We start from the raw sequence: 22993 nt of genomic DNA, 5'->3' as shown, positions 1-22993 counted from the left end.
GTTACGTTACTGTGGGCTGAATGGCTGTTACGCAAAATTTTTGATAGTAATAATCTATATCCGGGAACATTTTTTTATGAGATGTCGAGCTTAAATAAAATTACCGGATTCTTTACCTTACCAAAAAAACCAAATCCAAAGCATTGTTTTTTTTTCAATTCTGCAGTATAATTTTTTGAATCTTTAAATTGGTCGAACCGCTTAACGGAATCCTATATGAAGAGCTTTGAGTGTGGTGGTTTATTTCCTTTTAATTCCGTTATACTTGCTTATTTTTTGACAGATACGCGTATTTCGTCTACTAAAGACTGTACTCGAAAAAAAAATGCAACAGACAAAAATTATCACCAAAAATTAATTTTAAGTCTGATATTTTTGAAACTCTCAGAGCACATATTAGCTATGTTTTTGCAAAGTTGGTTTATTCAACCTCCTCTAAAATCTAAAGGCTAAATGCCCGCACCTTGGACTTAACGCTACCCATCAAATCCTGCGCAACACTTGCGCCATCTTTCTTACACACTTTCATCCACTCTTTCTTCAAATCCTTTTCGTTTTTGAAGACCTTCCCTGTTTTCCGGAGGTTGCCCTTCATAATCGTCCAGAATATTTCTATTGGGCGAAGTTCTGGCGAGTTTGGCGTACCACTCCATCACCGGTTTCGCGTAATGGCACAATGCCAGATCCGACCAAAACAGAGTGTCACCTTCGTGGGACCGGAGGAAGGACAGCAGGCGCTTCGGGAGGCATTCTACTTTATATATTTGGCCGTTGATGGTGCCGGTCGTTATGTACGGCTTGCTTAATTTGCCGCACCCACAGACCACCAACCACACTAAGTACTTCTTGACAAATTTGTCGATCTTCTTCTTCCGGAAGTTCTCCGGAACATCCAGGCGGGACTTGCCGACGAAAAACTCCAGGCCGGGGATCTGCTTGGCGTCCGCTTTAATGTACGTCTCCTTACGTCGTCCATTACATTTCGGCTGCACCAACCATTCGCGGTATAGCTTCCTGGCACGGGATTTGGCCACCGTATTCTGTATATCGGTTCGGTTAGGCGCCTTCCTTACCTTGAAGACATAAAGTCCGGCCCGCTTCATTGTCTGCTGGACGAATCAGACGAAATAATTGACCTCCTTGGCCATTTCCCGAATCGAATGGTTCGGATTGCGCTTGAAGTAATCCCTCATCTTCCTTGCGTTCGCAGGGTCGGTCGTCTTCGCTTTTCTTCCGCTGCCAGCTCGCCACTGGGTCATCTGGGTTTCTTTGAACAATTTTACGACACGGGACACGGTCGACGGTCGAATTGTCGATTCCAAACTGTTTCGCGATCCACCTGTGGGACTGACCTGGATTTTCCACGACCGCTCCCCTAATTTTGTGTCGAAGCACTTCTTGCTTGGAAGCAATCTCGATAACCACTTGGCAAATTGTGACGAGATTTTGTACATGTTAACATTACACTCTAAACTAGTTCTACTGAAATTTCATCAATTTTGACCCATACATTAAAAAGTTATACACAAAAGAAAGTGTAGCATTTTTTTTTTTGAGTACAATCTTTACTTGCAGACTTCATCAGTGCCAAGTGGTGTTGAGGTGTTGAGTACTTGGCACTAAAGAAGTCTGCAAGTAAATATGCGTATCTGTCAAAAGATAAGCAATTATAACGGAACAACACACTCAAAGCTCTTTATGATTTTTGACGTAGGACTACGTCTTTCGGGAAGGGTACCAATACAGAAAAATGTAACGAAAATTGGTCAGGCTTTAAATGCTAATAACTTGGCCAATAATCAATGGATTTTGATTATTTGTATGTCGATCGATTCGGCAGTTCTATAAGACTTGTGTGGTATGTCACACATTATAAATTTTTAGTATTTAAATAGTTAAAAATTAAGAAATATGGAAACATTCAAAATTCTCATACATTTTCTTCGACCGCAAGGTGCTTACCCCTAAGACAGCCATCAGAAAGTTGGTCCCTAACAACACAAATCAAGGCCACATAATCATTCAGCGTTGGACGGGTCGATCTCGAACTTGTTCGCTGCAGCGTGGATATCGGCATTTTTTTCTATTCATTCACCTACATCAGCTAAATACAGAAAAAAGAAGGGACATATAATGATAAACCAAATGCTTCAGTAAGCGAAACGTAGAAAGGTTGACTGCAGTCATCGTTTGGCTGCCGAGTGATAAACAGGGGTGTTCGTTGCGTTGCACTACTAAAAACGAAACTAACTCAGAGACTGAATAATTTTTACTCCGTTGTGAGTCACTTGTACTCATTCGTATGATTTTTTTTTTTTCTTAAAGCGTAGCCAACGCATGAGTAACCTAAATTATCCATACGAATCAGCAAACGAGACTAATTCTCTGAGTAATATTCGTTTTCAATGAATTTAGCTGGCCATCTCGGCTAGAAATTGGACATTGGATAGTCAAGCTCATTGTGCAATTTGCGTCATAACATATGTAACATAAGTCCTGGGAAAAAATCAAAAGCATGGCATTTGAAATCAAACAATTTAATTTTAAAATCTTCTTCAGGGTATTTTATTCTATTTATAAACTGTTGAAAAATGCATTTACAGTATACTCAATGGACCATTATCTTCGATTTTTCGCAGTGTGCAGCGAAATTGTTGAATCAGGGTTTGGACGGTGTCTTGAACGATTTCTTTTAAATTTTGCTTGATTCGATCAACCAATTGTTGCTCAATTTGAGCTTCCCAGCCGTTGTCGTACACCGTAGCCTAGAGTACACCCGATTGGACGAGCCTTCGGCACGTTTGATGGATTGTCCTTTTTCGGTACAAATGGTATTTTTTGCTCACTTCCAAAATGATGCATTTTCTATTCGCAAAAGGTTCGCGACGAAGTGCACGGCAAAATTTTGGTATTTTTCGAGTTGTTGCTATGTATATTTTAGAGCACAATGACGTTTCCGATAGATTACGTTGTATTTTTTTTTTAATCCGATGGATTGTCATGTTGAAACATGAAATTTTCGTACTAATTTGCATGTAGATTGACCAAATTTGTTTTCAGCACTTGATAACACTTTTTGGTTGTTCTGGCACTCAATTTTGTTGGGCGACAGCATTTTTTTTTTATTTTCCGGGTCTTTGCCATCACGACAATCCTTCAAAACACGATAAATAGTTGATTTTGATATTGGCTTGTCTTTGAACACGCTTAGAATTTCATTTGTACTGAGCCGTCCAAAAAGGATGGCGACTTGTGCACATAAATCCAGCTTGTACGACATTTTTAATGGAAACTACTGCGAAATTTGAGCTTGACAGTTCAGTAGTAGTATAGATAAGCGTGACAAGTGCATTGGTTGACATGTGTATTTATTCATGCCGTCAAATAAACACCTGAAAGTATTCCCAGGACTTATGGTACATATGTTATTCCATGTTTTATCTTGACAGCATGGCCAGAAAGCAGGTTTCTGTATTCAGTGAAGTTATTCGGATTGACAATATCTATCGCATGATTGGTCTCTTAGTTCAGAATTCACTCACCATGCAGCGCTAGTAACATTTGATTCAAAAGGCTTGCTTAAGCAGTCTACATTCACGGAAAACGAATCTTATTCAGAGAGTGAATCACTTTTACGTAGATTACTCATGCGCTGAGTGACCAACGCTTTTAGAAATATATCCTTATGAATGAGCAAAAATTACTCACTCTCTGAGCTAGTTTCGTTTTCTTTTGTTTCGACTAGATAGGAGATTGCTATCTCTAGTCATGTTATTCAGATGGATAAGACCTATTGTATACCGGACACAGGATGACCAGTGAACCGGGAAATCAGTAAGTAGCCGGAAATACTAAATCCTGGAATTTCGACGATGACCCGGGAAAAAATATACTTCGTCCTCTCTTTGGAAAATAATAATCTTCTCAACTGCCAGATCTTCCGGATACAATCACTTTGAAGAACTTATTCGATAATTTTGATGAAAATTCCAAAGGAATTTAGAGGAAATTTTAGAATGAATTCTAGATATAATAGGGCTCTCCGAATTCCATGAAACTTCGCATAACTGTTAACTAGGGGCAATCAATCAATGAGCCGGAATGCAGACATTTTGACCCTCGCCTAATTTTTCAGAATGGCGTATTCGATGTTTTTAAATAAAACATAGTACAAAAACCTATCACTAATCAAAATGATGTCTGAAACAAAGTTGTAGGAAACTGGATTACCTTTTGAAAATAAAAAACAAACTGAAAAAAATAACAAATTTTTGTCTAATAATTTAAAAATAACTTTTAAACTTCAATAACAAAAAAAGTAATTTTCAAGATTTTCATTAGAAACCTTATCATAAATCCAAATTTTTATTAAACTGACTCAAAGGACACTTTAAAATTTATCCAAATCGTAGAAAATCAACTTTTAGTAAAACAATTTTTTTTAAGTAATTTTTATGAGAATTTTGCATAGTAAACCATTTTTCGGACTAAAAAGTATGTTTCCTGCATTAAAAAAAATAAAAAGTATTTGTGGAAAAAATCTTTTACTAAAAGTTTATGTTCTACAATTTTGGTCAATTTTTAAGTGTCCGTTGTGTCCATTTCAGAAAAATTAGAATTTTTGAGATAAATATAAGTTTAAAGATCAAAATATTTTGTTTTTGGTTTTTAATGTTTTAAATACATTTTAAGATGAAACTTCATGTGCGATCAAAGGAATTCTTCCATTGTAATTCTGAGTATAACTCCAAGATAATTCAGCAGACCTTTTGATTTCAGATGAATGCTTATCTAAGCTTTACTTATACCGAAGACATCATATCAATTAGACTGGCAACTTTGCCAGAAAACCAAGCGACAGAGGCAGTAGCGCTGCACTTGAGCAAAGGTGGAAGCAACGCATAGAAAAATGAACAAATACACAAACCTTTCTTCTGAGGATGTAATCTTTGCTATCAAATTCGTTCGAAGCATTTACCTTTGAGCGGCAGATGACGCGATTTTACCTATCTCATAGCGTTGGTATGAGAAAATGGAAGAGTTGCTAGTCTTCTTGATTTGTTGTCTTCGCTTATACTGACTGCACATATCAAGGATTGCTACGCCGTGATTAGGCAGAATCAGTTAAATTGCCCACTACCACGACCTTGCAGTCAGGTGAGACAGGAGGAGAAATATTACTCAAGAAACCATAGGCACGTTATTTCACCTTTTTGGTTATATACAGCTGAACAACGGCTATACCAGTGTTTGAAAGTTCTGATCAGGCCCGTATATAGCCAAAAAAAAAAGGCGAACCGTGTCTACTTCTGCGTCCCCACAAAGGTCAGAAGAGGTGAAATTTTGTTAGTAGGTAAAGTTCTAAATATCATAATTTCCCATGATTTGTAACTAGATTATAACCTGCTTGCCTGCTTTGTTGCAATTTACACGGTTGAGGACACAAATCCCACTAACATGCGTGTATCATCTTCGGCATTACGTCGTGAAGCAACTTTTCAACAATTTGGTCGTTTTCTTCACTCAGGCCGAGCGAGCTATATTGCAAAGGCCGTTTTTCATGACAAAATAGGAAGAAGATTATATCATTGTTGCGTTCCATTTCTGATATAGCATTTTTTTCCTTGATTTGTTTTCCGTCGATCTTGTTTTCCGTGCTGAGCACCAATGCTACCGATGTGCCAGGAAGGCAGCTCCCACACCTGGACCCTACCTATCGACCCATGAACTCATGAACCGGGGACCAACGGCTTTACTTCCCATCCGAAGGAAGGCGTGATCAGAGATGTTATGCCTCAGAACATCCCGGCGGCGCCGACTGGGATTGAACCCAGGCCTGCTGGGGTGAGAGGTAGTCACGCTTACCACTACACCACCGGCGCCGCTGATATAGCGTTGATCGCTTGTCATTTTGTCATTTTGAGATGTTTTTGATTACTTGCTCTTAAATTAAGAAAACCAACCAACCATAAACCATTTATAACGACGATCTATCAAGCATGTTGACTGGCGTCATGAAGCTATTCCAATTGAATGTTTTGGCAGGAATTTACAATGTTTTTCAGTTCGGATCACGCTTACGGCGCTTTACTGCGAATACCAGTTTTTCCTGTTTCACACCGTTCTGACATATCATAAGCGATTTTCTGCGTTCTGTCCTACAAAAAAGGTCTGAATAACCAGAAGCCAGTAGCTACTAGGACACCGAGCTCGTTATGTTATCTAGTTTTCACTGGAAATCCTATGTATGAGTGCTCATTGCAAGACAGCCTATATTACATTATATAAGCCATAGTCTGTACTGGGTATTACATAGCAACAAACCATTACAAACGACGATTTATGATGAAGACCGGTGACATGCAACTATTTCATTTTAATCGATTAGTTAGATCATAAGGGGTGGGCACCCTAATCATTAAGGAATACACGTAGCATCTCCCTTAGCTCAGGGTAGGGGTCTCCCTTAGCTCAGTCGGTAAAGGCACAGCTACAAAGCAAGACCATGCTGGAGGTGGCTGGGTTCGATTCCCGGTCCGGTCTAGGAATTTTTCGGGTAGGAAAATTTCTCGACTTCCCTGGGCATAGAAGTATGATTGGACTTGCCACACAATTATACCAATGCAAAAATGGTACAGGCATCGAAAGCTCTCAATTAATAACTGTGGAAGTGCATCTAGAACACTAAGTTGAGAGCACGCAATAAGCTAATATGCAATATGCAATAAGCTTGAAATGCGAAGAAGAAGAAGAAGAAGAAGAAGAAGACGTAGCATCTCAAGTGACCGAGCCAATGCATCGACCCTCTCCGATTTGAACCAAAATAGGTGGGCCTACTAGTTTTGTACCAAAACTAAAAAAATCCAAAGTTTTTAGCCAATCAGCCAACCGTATTCTGTTTTCTAGAACTATTCAACAGCCGCAGACAGCATATGAGCAAAGTCAAGCGCACACTTGCCTGTCGATTTGAAGTCATACTTCTCCGTGGAGCTCAAGGATCAATTTCATGAATTGAGCACTTTTAGGGATGTTCCGGATGTTCCGATGGGCCAACCCGTTGTCTCCAGAGTCCATATTCTGAACTCAACTCCGAATTCATTCTGATAAGATTAGGTTAGGAGACTTTCAGCACTGGGCTGGTTCGTCTCCGAAAGTTCTGATAAGATGTCTATGAGTAGTTTCTAAAAAACCACGGACCTCTAGGATCAGTTTAATTAATTGACCACTTTTACGGATGTTCCGGATATTTTGATAAGACGTCTATGAGTGGTTTCTTAAAAACCATGGAGCGCTAAGATCAGTTTCATGAAATGAGCACTTTTAAGGATGTTACAGATCTTTCGGTGGACCATCCCGTAGTCTCTAGAGTCCATATTCTGAACTCAACTGATAAGGTGTCGATGAGTGGTTTCTAAAAACCCACGGAGCTTTAGGATCAGTTTCATGAATTGGCCATTTTTCTGATGTTCCGGATCTTCCGATGAACCATCCTGTAGTCCCCAGGGTCCATATTCCTGTCACAACTCTGAATACATTCTGATAAGACGTTTATGAGTGGTTTCGAAAAAACCGCGGAGCTCTAGGATCAGTTTCATGAATTGAGCTATTTTACGAATCTTCCGGATCTTCCGGTGGACCATCCCGTAGTCTCCAGAGTCTTTATTCCGAACACAACTCCGAATACATTCCGATAAGACGTCTATGAGTGGTTTTGAAAAAAACCGCGTAGCTCTAGGATCAGTTTTATGCATTGACCATTTTTACGGATGTTCCGGAACTTCTATTGGGCCATCCCGTAGTCCCCAGGGTACATTTTTCGATCACAACTCCGAATACATTCTGATAAGACGTTTATGAGTGGTTTCGAAAAATCCGTGGAGCTCTAGGATCAGTTTCATGAATTGACTACATTTACGGATGTTCCGGATCTTCCGGTGAACTATCCCGTGATCCCCAGGCCCATATTCTGGTCACAACTCCGAATTCATTCTGATAAGACGTTTATGAGTGGTTTCGAAAAATCCGTGGAGCTCTAGGATCAGTTTCATGAATTGGCCACTTTTACGGATGTTCCGGATCTTCCGGTGAACCATCCCGTGGTCCCCAGGGCCCATATTCCGGTCACAACTCCGAATTCATTCTGATAAGACGTTTATGAGTGGTTTCGAAAAATCCGCGGAGCTCTAGGATCAGTTTCATGAATTGGCCACTTTTACGAATATTCCGGATCTTCTGGTGAACAATCCCGTGGTCTCCAGAGTCCATATTCCGAACACAACTCCGAAACATTCTGATAAGACGATTATGAGTGGTTTCGAAAAGTCCGGAGAGCACTAGGATCAGTTTCATGAATTGGCCACTTTTACGGATATTCCGGATCAGACTACCGGAGACTGAATCGTCCCAAAAGGTGGCCAACTTTCTGCTTAACAACTTCTCAGAAGACAACAGGAAGTTATCTCGTCAAATTGCCGTACAATCAGTGTTTGCTCTAATCCCATATGCTACGTGTATTCGTTAATGCCGGTTCCTATAGTACGGTCCCTATTAACCGTACTATAGGAATCTTGACTGTATGTTTTTAATTCAAACTGAATGTCGGGGGCAGAGATGCCAGGCTTATTTTGAAAAAATCTGGGAAAATCCGAAAAAAATGTCTGGCAAAAATCTGGCACAGCAAATTAACATAGGAAGCTGCCAGATTTATCAAAAAATCTGTCTGGCAGAGCTAAAATTTCTCTGGCTGTGCCAGATAAATCTTGCAGCCTGGCAACGCTGGTCGGGGGTTTGACAGCTATGGAATACCCATGAAAAAAAAAGTTTCGATGTATACACCATTGTGTCGCGTTGCATTAGTGAGCAATACACATCAGCAGAGCATTCGCATGCAACTCAAATAGACACATGTTAAGGCGACTTTAGCAAAAGATTGAGCTGTTTGAGTAATAAAACGCTACTGGTCTTATCAACACCAACTAATTCAAAAGCATCTATAATGCTGGGTTTAGACTAGGCAAGTCAAATGATCAACTCAGTTGAATTCAATTGGCTTGCAAAGTTGAGCCTGGTTCAACTTTTTTCAATTCAAGTGAGTTGATCAAGTCAGTTGAATGGCATGGTTTACACGTTCGATTCGCGTTCAAGTCAGTTGAATTCAACTGACTTGATCAATTGACTTGCCCTGTTAAAACTAAAGCCCTACAGTAAAAGTATGGACGTCTGTCAAAACGTCTGTCAAAAGTTGTTCCAATCGAACCGTCAAAATGCACCGCTTTGCTCGATTGGAACAGCTTTTTTCAGTTTTGTGGTGTCAGTCGTCCATACTTTTACTGTAGGGCTTTAGTTAAAACCCAGCTTAATGCTCATATAGGTAGTGCTGTATAAAGGCTTTTAGCATTAGCAATGCTGTCTTATTATCGGTAGTAATGCTTGCTGAGGGCCTCAAACAGCCTAGTCAGTAAAGGCACGGTATTACCAAGCCGGAGGTGGAGGGTTTGATTCCCATTCCGGCCGAGGAAATGATTCTTGTCATACTATATACTAATTCATGCATTGGTTGACATCATCAAAATTTATTTAAAATAACACTTCTAAAAATAGTGTTAAATCCAGCTCAAAATTTGGTAAAGCAACTTCATTCCCAAGTAACCAACTAGCCCACGCATTTCCCTTTTGTCAATATGAGATAAATATAGAGTTTTTGCACTTTATATTAGTCGAATAGCAGATTTTTAGTTGCAAAAAAAGCAGGTTTGTTGCTTACTCGTGTTGTCCGTCAATATCTTCAATGGATAGATTGATGACGCATATACGACGTTGCTATTTTTTACATGATGTAGGTAGGGGAATTTACGTATTCTCGGCAACCTAAGCAGCGACCTTCTTTCTATAGCCTTTTTCTCTAAGGAACGCACACATATGCAGTATTGGTTTGTTTACAATCTTTTGCTGCCAGCTGCTCTAACAATTTCAATCGAAAGAATTGTCAAAAACTGTTTTGAAACGCATTTTCAAAGCTCCAATCTTCTCTAGTGAGAGCGAGTATTGTCGGCAACCAGTTTTTCTTCGGCAACCGTTCCATTTGAACTGCATGTAAATCTGCTGTTCTATTATCGGCAACTCGAAATCAGCTACAATTTGTAGTGCGTGTGTTTCATTTCAAGAAAACTCTGCTAGATTGCTTTTTCTCAGTGGTAAAAATATAGTCAAATTGAAGCTGAAAGCAAAAAGAATCGTTTGCATGCATTCAGCGAAGTGTTTTCGTAAGAAAATCCAGTGAAAATAGTGTTTCAATTTTGGTTGCCGAAAATAGTCTGTCATGCCGAAGCCGTCATTTCCCCTTAATTGAAACTTAACTAAATTCAATGTTTTGTCAATTTCGGTAAATTTAAAATGGGATTTGATCAATCTTAAATCAATTATAAATACCAATACCACATTCATCATTATCTAGATTTACCTTTGTTACCTATGATATCTCCAACACCAACAAGCTGATCATCCACTGAACCAGACTTTCCACGGTCAAGATCATAACCTGGTACACTTGACCAACACTGAAATAAAAAACGCCACCAGATCAGATTTTCTCACCTTTTAACCAACAAGGGGAGAACTCTTACGCAAGAAATAAAACCACTACACTTCAAAACGGCTAAAAATACCCATTGCTCAAAATAGAAAAATTAAGACGTCCAACAAACGACAACAAACAACACCCGCTCTAGTCAGAGATAGACTTTGTTTGGGTTCCTGAGAAATCACAATTGCCATCAAAAACACACATTCAGCGAAGCAGGTTATTGCTTGTTCCCGCTCCGAGATTAATATTAATAGGCGGATGACATTTTTTTTTTGTTAAAGAAAAATGTTTACATTTTGCGACATCCATCCCGTGTTTCCCCGCTTTTTCCGGTAGGTAATTCCTCCTAAACCATATAATATTAGGCCAGGGAATCGCAAACAAAGCAAAGCTACTCTAAGCGAATGCGTAACGCACTGTGAAGCGGAAACGTGGAGGCGACAAATTTACGACATTAATTTCTGTGTAATCCAATCATTTGTAATTGAATGTCGTTCGAGACTAACGAACCTGTCTTGTCATTGACCGACCGACCGACCGACCATTTTAAGAAAACTGCGTAGGACGGTAACGACGACGACGCACAACTTGCAAACTGTCCACAGGTTGAAAGTTTGCAAACTCTTAGCCGACTTAACGGACGGTGCAGAACCCCAATATGAGCAACCGCTTGGGCTTTCGCAACATGACACCATGTCATGTTGTCTCAATTACAAATTCAGCAGTGTCTCGCGTTTGGGAAACCATAAACCATTCATCACAAGCAAGAAAGCAAGCAAAAAAAAGTGCCATTTCCTAACAAACACCGTTTGCTTTTGATCTCTCTTGCAGAATCTCCGGCCAGACATGGCTTCAGCTTCAGCAGCAAAAGCTACGTGCCAGAAAGGAACAACAGAAACGAGAACATTCAAATAGCTTTAGGTATGTAATGCAGCACCATATCGGTGCACAAGAACACATTGATTCTATTTAACCGACCCCCCCTCCCCCCTCCCCGCACCTCTTGTAACTCGTTACAGTTATAGTTATGGCAGCCCTGCATTCCCCACCAACGCCGCCGAAACGCCGTACAACACCAGCACGACGCACAGACGTAGCCAAACTTTGTCGCCGGTGCGAAACGAACGCAGTTATCACACACTAACGACGACACACACGAGGACAAACTCGACCGAGCGGCCATTCGTGGCCATCAAGCGGGCCCACGAGAACGCCAAGATGCAGTCGATTGGTGTAAGTACCTTGCGACGACGCCCACGTGGTGGTATTAAAACTATTAGCAGTAAGAGTGGTTTTGCACACTTGCCTGAATCAGCAACCGCTTTGCGGTAGTAGAATGAAGTTTAAACACAAAATTGCATTTGGCCTGAGCAGTCGAAATTTTTCCGTTTTGTACAGTTTTATTTTGCATAATGCATTCTGCTTCCAGTTGACTGAAATGAAAGAAAGAGAAGAATTCGCAAGGTTTGGGTTTTCGCGGGTAGTTTGATTGAACGTTTTGTGTTGCTCACAGGATGATACAGAGCTAAAGGGTGTCCCATATCAAATTGCATAACGGAAAGAATACCTTACGCTTAACTCCACTCATTAGGTTCTGTAGGTACAACTTCTGGTTGCAAGCTTCTTCTGTACGAAAACCCACTTTTTCTTCATGTCTTCCTCAGATTTGATCTCCTAGGGATGCTTCCGTAGTGCCTGCTTCATAATAGCCCAGTATTTTTCGATGGGCCTTAGTTCCGGTGCGTTTAGGGGGGTTCATGTTCTTGGGTACGAAAGTGACCCCGTTAGCTTCGTACCACTCCAGGATAACATTTGAATAGTGGCACTAAGCTAGATCCGGCCAGAAGATCGTAGGGCCCTCGTGTTGCTTCAACAGAGGAAGCAGACGCTTCTGTAGACACTCCTTGAGGTAGATCTCCCCGTTTACAGTTCCGGTAATCACAAACGGCGCACTCCGTTTGCCATATGAGCAGATCGCTTGCCAAATCGCAAACTTAGAAAGTTTCTGCTTCCTTCTGCTTCCAGACCCGGAAGTCCGCCTTGACGTAAGTCTCATCATCCATGATGAGACAATGAGGCTTCGTCAGCATCTGGGTGTACAGTTTCCGGGCCCGTGACTTTCCCACCGTATTTTGCCATTCGTCACGATTTGGAGCCTTCTGCACTTTGTACGTATGCAGTCCCTCCCGGTCCTTTGCTCTCTGAACGAAAGACTTGGACAGCTTTAACTTTTTGGCCACATCCCTGACCGAAGCATTGGGATTCCGCTTAAACGCTTTCACGACACGATTGTGATCCTGATCACTAATAGAACATTAATTCTACCGCGTTTCTCCTTCCGTTCGATGCTCAGAGTTTCGTAGTCGACTCACCGTTGACTGCACGATTCCGAGTTGTTTTCCGATGTCCCGATGAGAGAGTTGAGGATTTTCCGGGTGCTTGCGCAAAATCAATTCGCGGCGTTGCTTTTCGGGTGACGCCATTTTTTCCAACTTTCGAAAAACTGACAACAACAAAAATTCAGTGTAGACAATACACTCTAAACTGCTTCTACCCAAATTTTCAAGAGAAAATACCCAATGGGTACAGCGTTTTTCCCGTGATGCAATTTAATGTGGGACACCCTTTATTCCATGGGTGGCAAAAACTGAAAAAAACATGTTCTGGGAATCTATTTAGATATTTTCATTAATAATCAATTTAGGGACAGTGGAAATTCGCGGTCAAAAATCCAAAATTTCGCGGTCGATAAATAAGAAAAAGTGGAAATTTCGCGGTTGATTTTTTTTCTTTCAATATACCGTAGAAAAGTGAAATTTTCTTTGCTAAAACAACCAATGAGTCTTTATTGAACTAAAATACAGTTATTCAACGGTACATTTTATGCTTTCTTTGCATTATTAACCAAAAGTACATGATTTGTCAAATTATCTTCCGTCATATTCTGTCGTCTACAAGTATTAATTAAATTGTACTGACTTACGCTCCGTCCTGCATCAACCGAGTTTCCAGGGATTGACAGGTACTTTATCGCTATTCTGAAAAGCTCTGGAAAACGATTACGATTCGAAAACCAAAACGTCAATGGTTTCACACTGTCACATATTTCCAGTACTGCTTGCTTGTATGCTGTCAGTTCATCTTGCAAGGTCAATTTTCTGGTTGTGCACTCTGGAATCCCGTCGTACAGGTCATCAATAGACAAAAACTTCGCTTGATGGGGATCCAGTAGTCGAACCGCCCGAAGAAACTTCAAACCAGGTTGACAGAATCGCGTTGTGGCTGTGGGTGTGTGATAGTACTGTTTCATTTTATTCGATGCATCTGCAAAGGCTTCCCGCTGCCATCGAGGTACAGACTTTTCTTCAGATTTGTCTGAAAATACTGTAAGAAAAAATTATTAGTGGATTTTTTTGAAAAAGTACTCCATTAATGTACCTGCTAGCAAGTCCATGATTTTATTGTACGCTAAATGTATCAGAACATGGCGGCTTTCAAACCAGGTCAAAAGCTCAACCAATTTGGTCGTACTTTTGTGGATGAACAGTATCTTCTCTCTCAGTTTTCGGTCCTGAAGCAATTCATGTAGCTCATTCAACGCATTTGTTGCTGCTGATATTTCAAGTTCGTTGCCGATGAAATTTTGGTAGTGATTCACATACTCAGCATGGTAGGCGACAGCATTTAGCCAACTATTCCATCTCGTAATGACTGGAACGGGAGGTAACGGTACTTTGTCCTTCTCAACCCCGGTAAGTTCAGCCATCAACTCCTCGTTCAACAACGTTGCTTTCTCGAGGCAGAATGAGTAAAAATGGACTTGAAGCATGCCACTAAACGATCAACGCTAGGGAATCTCTTCCTCCACACTTCACCGATCACCCTCAAAATATGGTCATTGCACGTCATGTGAATGCAACACGGAAGTAGTCCTTTTAGATTCTCGAAAGCTTTAGTCATGTAAGTGGCGTTATCCGTCACAAAGGCTGTAACAGCATCAAAATTAACACCATATTTAGCCAATGTTTTTATTATACTTTGGGACACAGTTGTAGCATTGACATGTTACAAGTAAATAATATCAGCTGTTACAGCTTCCATCTTCTCCTGTTCAGAGATCGTAACAGGAAGAACAAATATTACATGTAGAACAAAACGATCCTGTGAATCACTGGCTACATCTGTTATGATTGCAATCGAGGTTGAGATTTTAACTCTAGCTTCAAGTTCTTTTTGGTTCTGATCGAATACCTTTGAAAGGTATTCCTTTCGGAGGTGGGATGAATTTGGTAGTTGTCCCAGATTTTTAACACTCGATTGGAGATACTCACGCAGTTTAAGATGGTCCAATTTATGTAACGGTACATTCGCGGCACAGAAAGCCTCTACTAACTCGAAGTGTGCCACGTTTCGCGCATCTCTGGAGATCGTTTGACGCTGAAATGCTCCGACAATACTCGCTTGTTTTTTTTTTCTTTTTGCGCAGCCTCGTCCTGTTGCACTTTTAGCTTTTGCAAGTGCTGTTGTGATTTCAGGTGCTTGTCGATTGAGTTTTTCCTCGAGTTGTCCAGGGTCACGTTGCAGCAGGAACAAAACAGTTGTCCGGCATCCGCATGTAAAACTCCCTGCGGGTATTGTTTAACACGGTCTTGGCACGATATGTTCACAGCTTTCTTCATGATTCTATCACAACACGTCGAAACGCAATCACAAATTCACTTTGTATCAATTGTTTTTAGACAAAATAGCGCGATAAACAACGAGCTCAGCACCGAGCGGAATTTCCTAAGCAGAGCTTTTTGACGTTTAATGACGCACACATGAAAAAATGCAAGAAGGATGGAAAAAATAGTGAGAAAACTACGAAATCATGCATCCCCGTGTGCTAGATAGAGAAAGACAATCAAACGTCAAAAAGGGGGATTGGCACAAATGTCGAAACTCGTCGAAAGAAGGAAACCCCATGGGTATTGCATGCAAGTCGCATGAAAACAAAACGAAATATTTCAAGGTCGACATGCAGTGTTAGTTTTTTTCATGAATTTCGCGGCATTTCGCGGGTTTTTCTAAATTTTGCGGACGATGCCAAATTTCGCGGAATTCGCGGCTTCCGCGAAATCGCGAATTTCCACTGTCCCTAATAATTATGTAAGGTAATATGCTTTGAGCATGACCATGAGCATCATTGACCACCCGCAGTTGCTACTCCATTATTGCCAGATCACCTGCCAGAATATTTTTTTAGAAAACGTTCTTTCTGATCAGGATTTATGCTATACCTTTAGACAACTATGCTTGGAGAGTAGACCTAAATTCATCGATAAAAGAGCTCAATTTCATTTGAGAATGATGGATATTACAGGGTGACCAGTTTTTTTTCGATGAAAAATCGGGAGAAAATAAGATCCTGGGCCATGAAAACAAGATAGATGTTTAGGCTAAATCACGTTGAAGAAATTTGGAGAGAAAATTGTATAAAATTCCATAGTGATTTTGAGAAGATTTCAGTATTAATTCAAGAGGTAATTCCGAATAAAAATTTCCAAAGGAGTATTGGGAAGAACTCGTATAGCGCCAATCCCGTATTATCCTCAATTTTAATTTCGGATCTCACCCGATTTCGGGGTATTAAAGAAAAACCGAGATATCAGAGTAGGCTGCGCGTGTGAACGAACATGACGTTCGTTTTTTTTTATCTCGGAGTTGTTTATGCTTATTTGGTTAGTAATCCGGTTAACATTTTCGAAGATGGCCAAGAAGGCGATTATCCGTTTCAAAAGGAATCAATACTAATACAGAAGAAGCCCTGCAAGAACTGCATCCCATCCCCCAAGGGATACTGGCTGTACGTCATGCTGTTGTACTGACTGTGATTTGCCGCTGAGATACGGTTTCGAAAACGAAGAGGAACCTTTATTGGAACCAAGATATTTCATTGTTCGTCGTATTCGCGTCAAGGAATTTCAAGTTGCTGAACCTGATACTTGGCTATCTACGCTCGGATCCAGCAATCGACTACAGTCGATTATCCTTTATCCCAAGCCGGAGGATCACTACATTTGGACAGGGTTGCTTCTACTCACTTGCTATAAAAAAAACTGTCTGGAGCTATGAAATCATTAGACGTTATAATGATGGTTAGTAATTATAAGTTACAAGAAGAGGTTGTAAAGTATGTGTTTGACATATAAAACCTGTCAATGTTGCTTTCAGAGCGTCACAATGGGTGATTTTACGATTCGTGAGCGCTCACTCTGAGTGAACGTTAACGAATCCTGAAGTCGCTGGTTGTGACGCTCTGAATGTCAAACACCTACTTTACAACGTTTTTTTATAACTTACAAGCAGGGTTACTTCCACTCACTTGCTATAAAAAAAATGTTTTTCGGAACTATGACATCATGAAATAGTATAATGCTAATTAGTACTTGTAAGTTACAAGTGGAGGTCATGAAGTATATGTTTGACACATAAAATCTGTCAATATTGCTTTCAGTGCGTCACAATCAGCGAATTTACGACTCGTGAGCGCTCACTCTGAGTGAATGCTCACGAATCATAAGATCGTTGATTGTGACGCTCTGAAAGCGAAATTGACAGGTTTTATGAGTCAAACACATACTTTACACCCTCTTTTTGCTACTTACTAGTACAACATATTATTATAACATCTAATGATTGCATGATTCCGGAAAATATTTTTTTATAGCAAGTGAGTGGAAGCAACCCTGCTTACAAGTACTAACACTAACTATCATTGTAACGTCTAATGATCTCATAATTCTGAAAAACATTTTTTTATAGCATATGAGTGGAAGTACCTCTTCATTTGGACACTTCAAATTGGTTCTACATAGGACAGGACTAGTTTATGTCGATCCCCATCAAGCGAACCGTCTTTGATTGGAACTACAAAGCAACAATAGCACGGATGCTTCCTGTGGATTCATTTGGACTGGCTTGGCCATTTTTGTGTCTTTGAAATCATCACGCCAAATGTCTGCACATTTTTAAGCATGTATGACTGTAAATCATATATGTTCAAAAATTATATTAGGTATATACTCGATTGCGGGGCCAGCCTAAGGGAACCAAAGGATTTGTTGACTGGACGAGGGTTCGTGGATTTACCAGTCCCTTGTCTGAAGCTGATTCGCCCTGCTGCAACAAACCATAAGGCAGAACCTTACAACCAGTAAAGTATCTGCAGACATTGGTAATCCTTGTACTGATGGTGGGTTCCATTCACATCACATTAAAGAAAAACTGAGATATTCAAAAAGTACGCAGCCAAAAATACATGCTTTGACCACCCACCCTCAAACATGTTGTCATTTCGTTTGTTTACCGTTCGATATCGGATCGTCCGCTGCAGCACCATTGACTTCTCGACGCAAGATCTCACTAAAACAACCTAGCTAGCGTAGCCGTGTAAAATCGATTTATTTATTATTTTCAACCACGAAATCAGCTGTCACTTGACGAAGTGTTCAACTTGGCAGCGGTTTGTTTTCAACCAGTAAAATGCATGCATTAGTGAAACTTCTCACGAATACTAACGGTGGTAGAGAACTCTATTGAAGAACGGAAAGAACCTGATTAATGTGACTGGATATGGACAGGTCCTGGACAGCCTCAGAAGGCCATAGCAGGGGGAATCTGGTATCACCGTATCCTGCACCAGACACCTTCGCGTTGTTGGAGGCAATCAAGAAGAACGAAGATAGCCGCCAGTAAACCGAAGAACGTAGGAAGGAGAATACAACTGTCCGCCATGCAGAGACCGTTCAATCCCGCAACAACCGGAGGACAATCAGGAAAGTTTGGATAGCGAGGTGCAGCAATTCGACCAATGAAAAGTTTCTGTCCCTGGTGGCGAGAAATGCAACATCGAACGGGTCAAGAACAACGTCCTTCTGGTTTGCAACCTGCTATATCCCGTCACCACGACTAATTGTAACGTGGATGACACATTCGCTTCGATGATCTTGGAGAACTTGGTGACAGTGGTGCGAGAAGTTTAACAATTTTAACCCACTAATCAGAAGAGTCGCGTCACTGATTTGCTGAAGATTCCTCTCATTAGCTGTGACCTGAAGACGGAGCGGATGAGACGCCCTAATCAGCGGTCATTCTCGTAGGAGAGTGAACCAAGCAATAGAAAGGTGTGCCGCTAAGGGATGAACTTTTCCCGTGTGGATTGCCACTTTTCGCATCCCATGAAATGCTCCTCTGGGGTCATCTCGAGCGCTCCCACGCCAGCACAGCTTTACTTACTTACCAACCAGGCTAAGGCCTTGTTGTCCTCTGCTGTCCGAAGAAGTTGGCTCCACTCTACTCGATCCATGGCCACACTTTGCCAGCCTCGTAGTCTGCGAAGGGTCCGCAGGTGGCCTTCTACTTGGTCAATCCACCTTGCCCGCTGCGCGCCTCTTCTTCTTTTTCCTGTTGGGTTGCTTTCTAGAACCATTTTCACTGAGTCGTCGTGCGGCATTCTTACGGCGTGCCCAGCCCGCCGTAGTCACCCAATTTTTGCAATGTGGACGATGGATGTTTCTCCCAGCAGCTGGTGCAATTCATGGTTCATTAGCCTCCTCCACGTTCCGTCATCCATCTGCACTCCACCGTAGATGGTACGGAACACCTTCCTTTAGAAAACACCAAGGGCGCGAGCATAGTCCAGGTCTCGTGGCCGTAGAGGACCACCGGTCTAATCAGCGTCTTGTAGACGGTCAACTTCGTGCGGCGGCGAATTTTATTCGACCGGAGCGTCCTCCGGAGTCCAAAGTAGGCACGATTCCCTGCCATAATGCGACTTTGAACTTCTCTGCTGGTATAATTTTCTGCGGTCACCAGTGAGTCCAAATACACGCCAGCACAGCAGTTCGCAGAAATCGCTGAAGTTTTCGAACTACTCGAAATTTCACGGAACTTCTCAGCACTGCTCGAAAATTCTTGGAAATTATCGGAAGTTCTTGAAAATTCTCGGAGGTTCTTAGAATTTCTCGGAAGTTCACAGAACTTATCGAGAATTTTCAAAACTACTCGGATCTTCTCTGAAGTTTTCGGAAATACTCGTTACTTATAGTAATAGTTTTCGAAACTACTCGGAACGCCTCAGAAGTTCTCAGAATATTTCGCAAGTTCTCAAAACTTTTTGGAACTTCTCGTCAGTTCATAGAACTTCTCAACAGTTATCGAAACATCTCGGAAGTTGTTAGAACACCGCTGTAGTTCTCGGAAGATTTCTCAAATTCTCTGAACTTCTCAGACGTTTTCATAACTCCTCGGAAGCTGTTAGAATATCTCTGAAGTTTTTGAAAATTCTCGGAACGACTCAGAAATTCTCAGAACATCGCTGAAGTTATCAGAACTTCTAGGAAGCAGTTCATAGAGCTACTAAGCGCTTCTCTCAAGTCTTGGAAATTCACGAAAGTTCTAAGAACTTCCCAGAACATAGCTAAAGTTCGCAAAACTTCTCGGAAGTTCTCAGTACTTCTCGGAAAGTTCCAAGAGTTTCCAAAAACTTCCTAGAATTTCTAAGAACTGCAGCGATGTTCTCAGAAGTTCGGAGAGCTTCCAAGATGTTCTGAAAACTTTTGATAAGTTGCGAGATCTTTTGAAAATTTCCGAAAATTTTCGAAAACATCCGGGAAGTTTTGAAAAATTCTTAGATCTTCCGAAAAGTTCTGAGCGCATCCGAGAATTTTTAAGAAATTCATAGAAATTCTGAGACCTTCCGAGATGTTCCGAAGTTATGAGAACCTCTCCGTATCCAGTCAGTCCTCCATGGAGCTGCAGCGGACATTCCGATATCAAACGGTAAACAAATAAAATACAAATTTCGCGTTAGTTTTCAAATAGATTAGTGGTCTATTCTCTTCATCGACTCTCGTTAATAACTCGGCTAAAAAAAAACTAGATGCTAGATTGTTACTTCTTGCAACCGTGTGTCGAAAATATCAGAACATATCTCAACAAGGCCATGGCGATCCAAAGTGAAAATCGGTTAATGTAGATAGAATTGAAAAGTGACTATTTCTCTGTGTTGCGGTGGCGAGACCGATTACAATTGTTGCAAGTGCTCCTGTAGCGGTAGAGCGAAAATTACTGAGAGGCGGACAAAAGCACAAACATTAAAGGGCAAAGGTTCCAACAAATCCAAAAATGAACTCCAAAATGCATTTTTATGCTTATACTTTGAATCCTGGCTTTGGTCCCTTACATTGGAGTTGTTCTTGCTTCTACTTTCCTACTATAGTATACTTTACTCTTACGGCATCTTGGTGCCTCCTATTATCTTTCCAATCATATTTTCTCTTCTTGTGAGAACTCACTGTTACCGGTCGGGTGCACCCTTACCGCCGCTCGATTTTCGACGAACCGCTGCAATCAGACGCCGAACCGACGCCGCACGACACCACACATCGATGCTGTCTCCTCCTCCGTTGATCGAAGACCATTCTGCAGCACCCTTGGGTACTTCCCGTCCGTCGTGTCCGCCGACCTGCTTCGTTGACTGTCACTCGAAACTATCGGTCCGACAGATTGCGTATGCTGCATCAGTCTCGCGAAGCGCCACGATCCTCGAACTGGCCGTCTCTTGGCGGTGGTTTTATAGTTCGCCTCCTTGTCGGTCTCTTGCCAACGGCGTTCCTGGTCGTCGTACGGGCAGCTCCGACGCGTAGGTAAAAACCAGGTACAAAACGTCCATCTCGCGAAGGGCTACGACTTCGTTTCGTCCTCGAAGTGACCGTCTCTTGGCGGTGGCTAAGAACCTCGCTTTCTGGTCGGCCTCGGCAACGGTGTTCCTGACCGTCGTACGTGCAGCTTCGTAGACCGCCCTCGAAAGATGGCTGCAAAGCCGAAACGTGCCCTGTCGATCGAACCGCCTTCGTCTGCGCCGCTCCGAATCGATGGGATAATCGAACCTGCAAAACACGAAACAAAAGCCCTGGGACGCATTCCACATTAGCCTCCATTTGACGGCCATCTTGTTGAGTAAAACTCACTTGTTTGTCCAACACGGTGACCTGCCGCAATCACGTGTCTCTTGTCAGGGTGCTCGACTCCCAATCTGTGTAATTGTTTGACACATTGTTAGTTGCAGCACAGCATAAATTTTAACTGTAGTCACTTTACCGTGGATTCCAAAGGTAGGGTAGTTCCGCGCTCTCTCGCCCGTTGTTGACGACCGATTTCAACCGATTCCCTCCAAGAATAGTGCACTGGTGTGTTCCGATCGTGTGACGCGAAGCTGTATCGAAACCCCCGTGTTAATTTTGGTATTTGATTATCATCATTTTCCTGGACTAACCTTTTGACAATCGTCAAATCCCGCAATCCAATCCGCGTTTTGGCTCGATCTGCGTGGTAATCCTGCCACCCACTCTCGAGAGGATGATATTCCAAAGCACGGCAGATTCGGTTTGCTTGGAAAACGGCTATTGCAGGTTACCTGCTACTGCGCACTCGGACGGTCTTCCGAACAACGGGTTTTCCCCACGAACTTCCTGCGTACTATCGAAACTCGGTTCGACCACGGCAATCCGCACCATGAAGGAAAATAGCTCCAATCACCAACAGCAGCACTCACAACGAATGGAATTCTTTCCACCACCGGCACCTCTAACACAATCGAGAATTGAATTTTCACACGGCACTACAAACCACGCCGTTTCGCGTGCTATTCGGACGAGGACAAGCAAACTTTTGCTCTGAAGGTTTCTCTGCTTCGCATGCTGGTCTATAGTGTGTCGGTGTGCGTGCGGCGGAAGCATTGTCAGCGGATGCTGTCGGTGACGTCTTCGTTGTTTGGTTCGTTTCCAATTTGAAGCCCCTGCAGCATCATTGCTTGTGTGTGCACGCTCACGTGCGATTACTCACTAGTTGAGTCAACAGACTGTACTCAATACAAATAGCTTCATATTCTAATACGTAACACACTCACACACATAAACACTGTACGCTACAAAAGCAAATGGCTGCGTGCTATATCCTTTCATGGTGTTTACCAAATCGAGGATTAACATTTAATCCAGATTTTCGAAAATCTGGAGTAAATCGCGCATTATCCTCAATGGAGCTTGCCTTTATTAGAGAGCTTTAAATAACACTAGAAGGAAATTTAGCAGCTCCAGGCCTAATAGCAAAAACAAATGAATTTTTGATTCGACCTTCTCCGATGTGCATGAAACTTTGCATAACTGTTTGTTGGGGGTAATCATTACCATTTCTGCTAAAATTCGTCCATTTTGAATTTTTCCATTATCCATCAAAAATTTCGTTGTTTAATATTTTTGATTTTTATATAAGCTTTGAAAAATGCAAACTTGTGGAATATTGAAAACTTTGGACGGTTAAAAATGGTCAAAAATCGTAGAACAAGAAAGGTAGGTAAATTTGTTGAAT

General features: G+C 41.6%; 1 protein-coding gene across 9 annotated transcripts in view; it reads left to right on the top strand.

Annotated features, from left to right (window-relative positions):
- by (blistery) overlaps nucleotides 1-22993 on the top strand; it is an 854610-nt gene that overhangs the window by 811239 nt on the left and 20378 nt on the right. For all 9 annotated transcript variants that reach the window (XM_065239770.1, XM_065239771.1, XM_065239773.1 and 6 more), the window contains 2 exons: nucleotides 11414-11503; nucleotides 11602-11815. In XM_065239770.1, the coding sequence (XP_065095842.1) occupies nucleotides 11414-11503; nucleotides 11602-11815 (304 nt within the window). The remainder of the gene's footprint in view (nucleotides 1-11413; nucleotides 11504-11601; nucleotides 11816-22993) is intronic.

Source organism: Ochlerotatus camptorhynchus, unplaced genomic scaffold (genome assembly GCF_037179485.1).
Source record: "Ochlerotatus camptorhynchus isolate MF236.1 unplaced genomic scaffold, CSIRO-AGI_Acam_v1.1 ptg000062l, whole genome shotgun sequence".
Lineage (NCBI taxonomy): Eukaryota > Metazoa > Arthropoda > Insecta > Diptera > Culicidae > Ochlerotatus > Ochlerotatus camptorhynchus.
The sequence above is the reverse complement of the archived record's forward strand: the minus strand, read 5'-3'. Positions and strand labels throughout refer to the sequence as shown.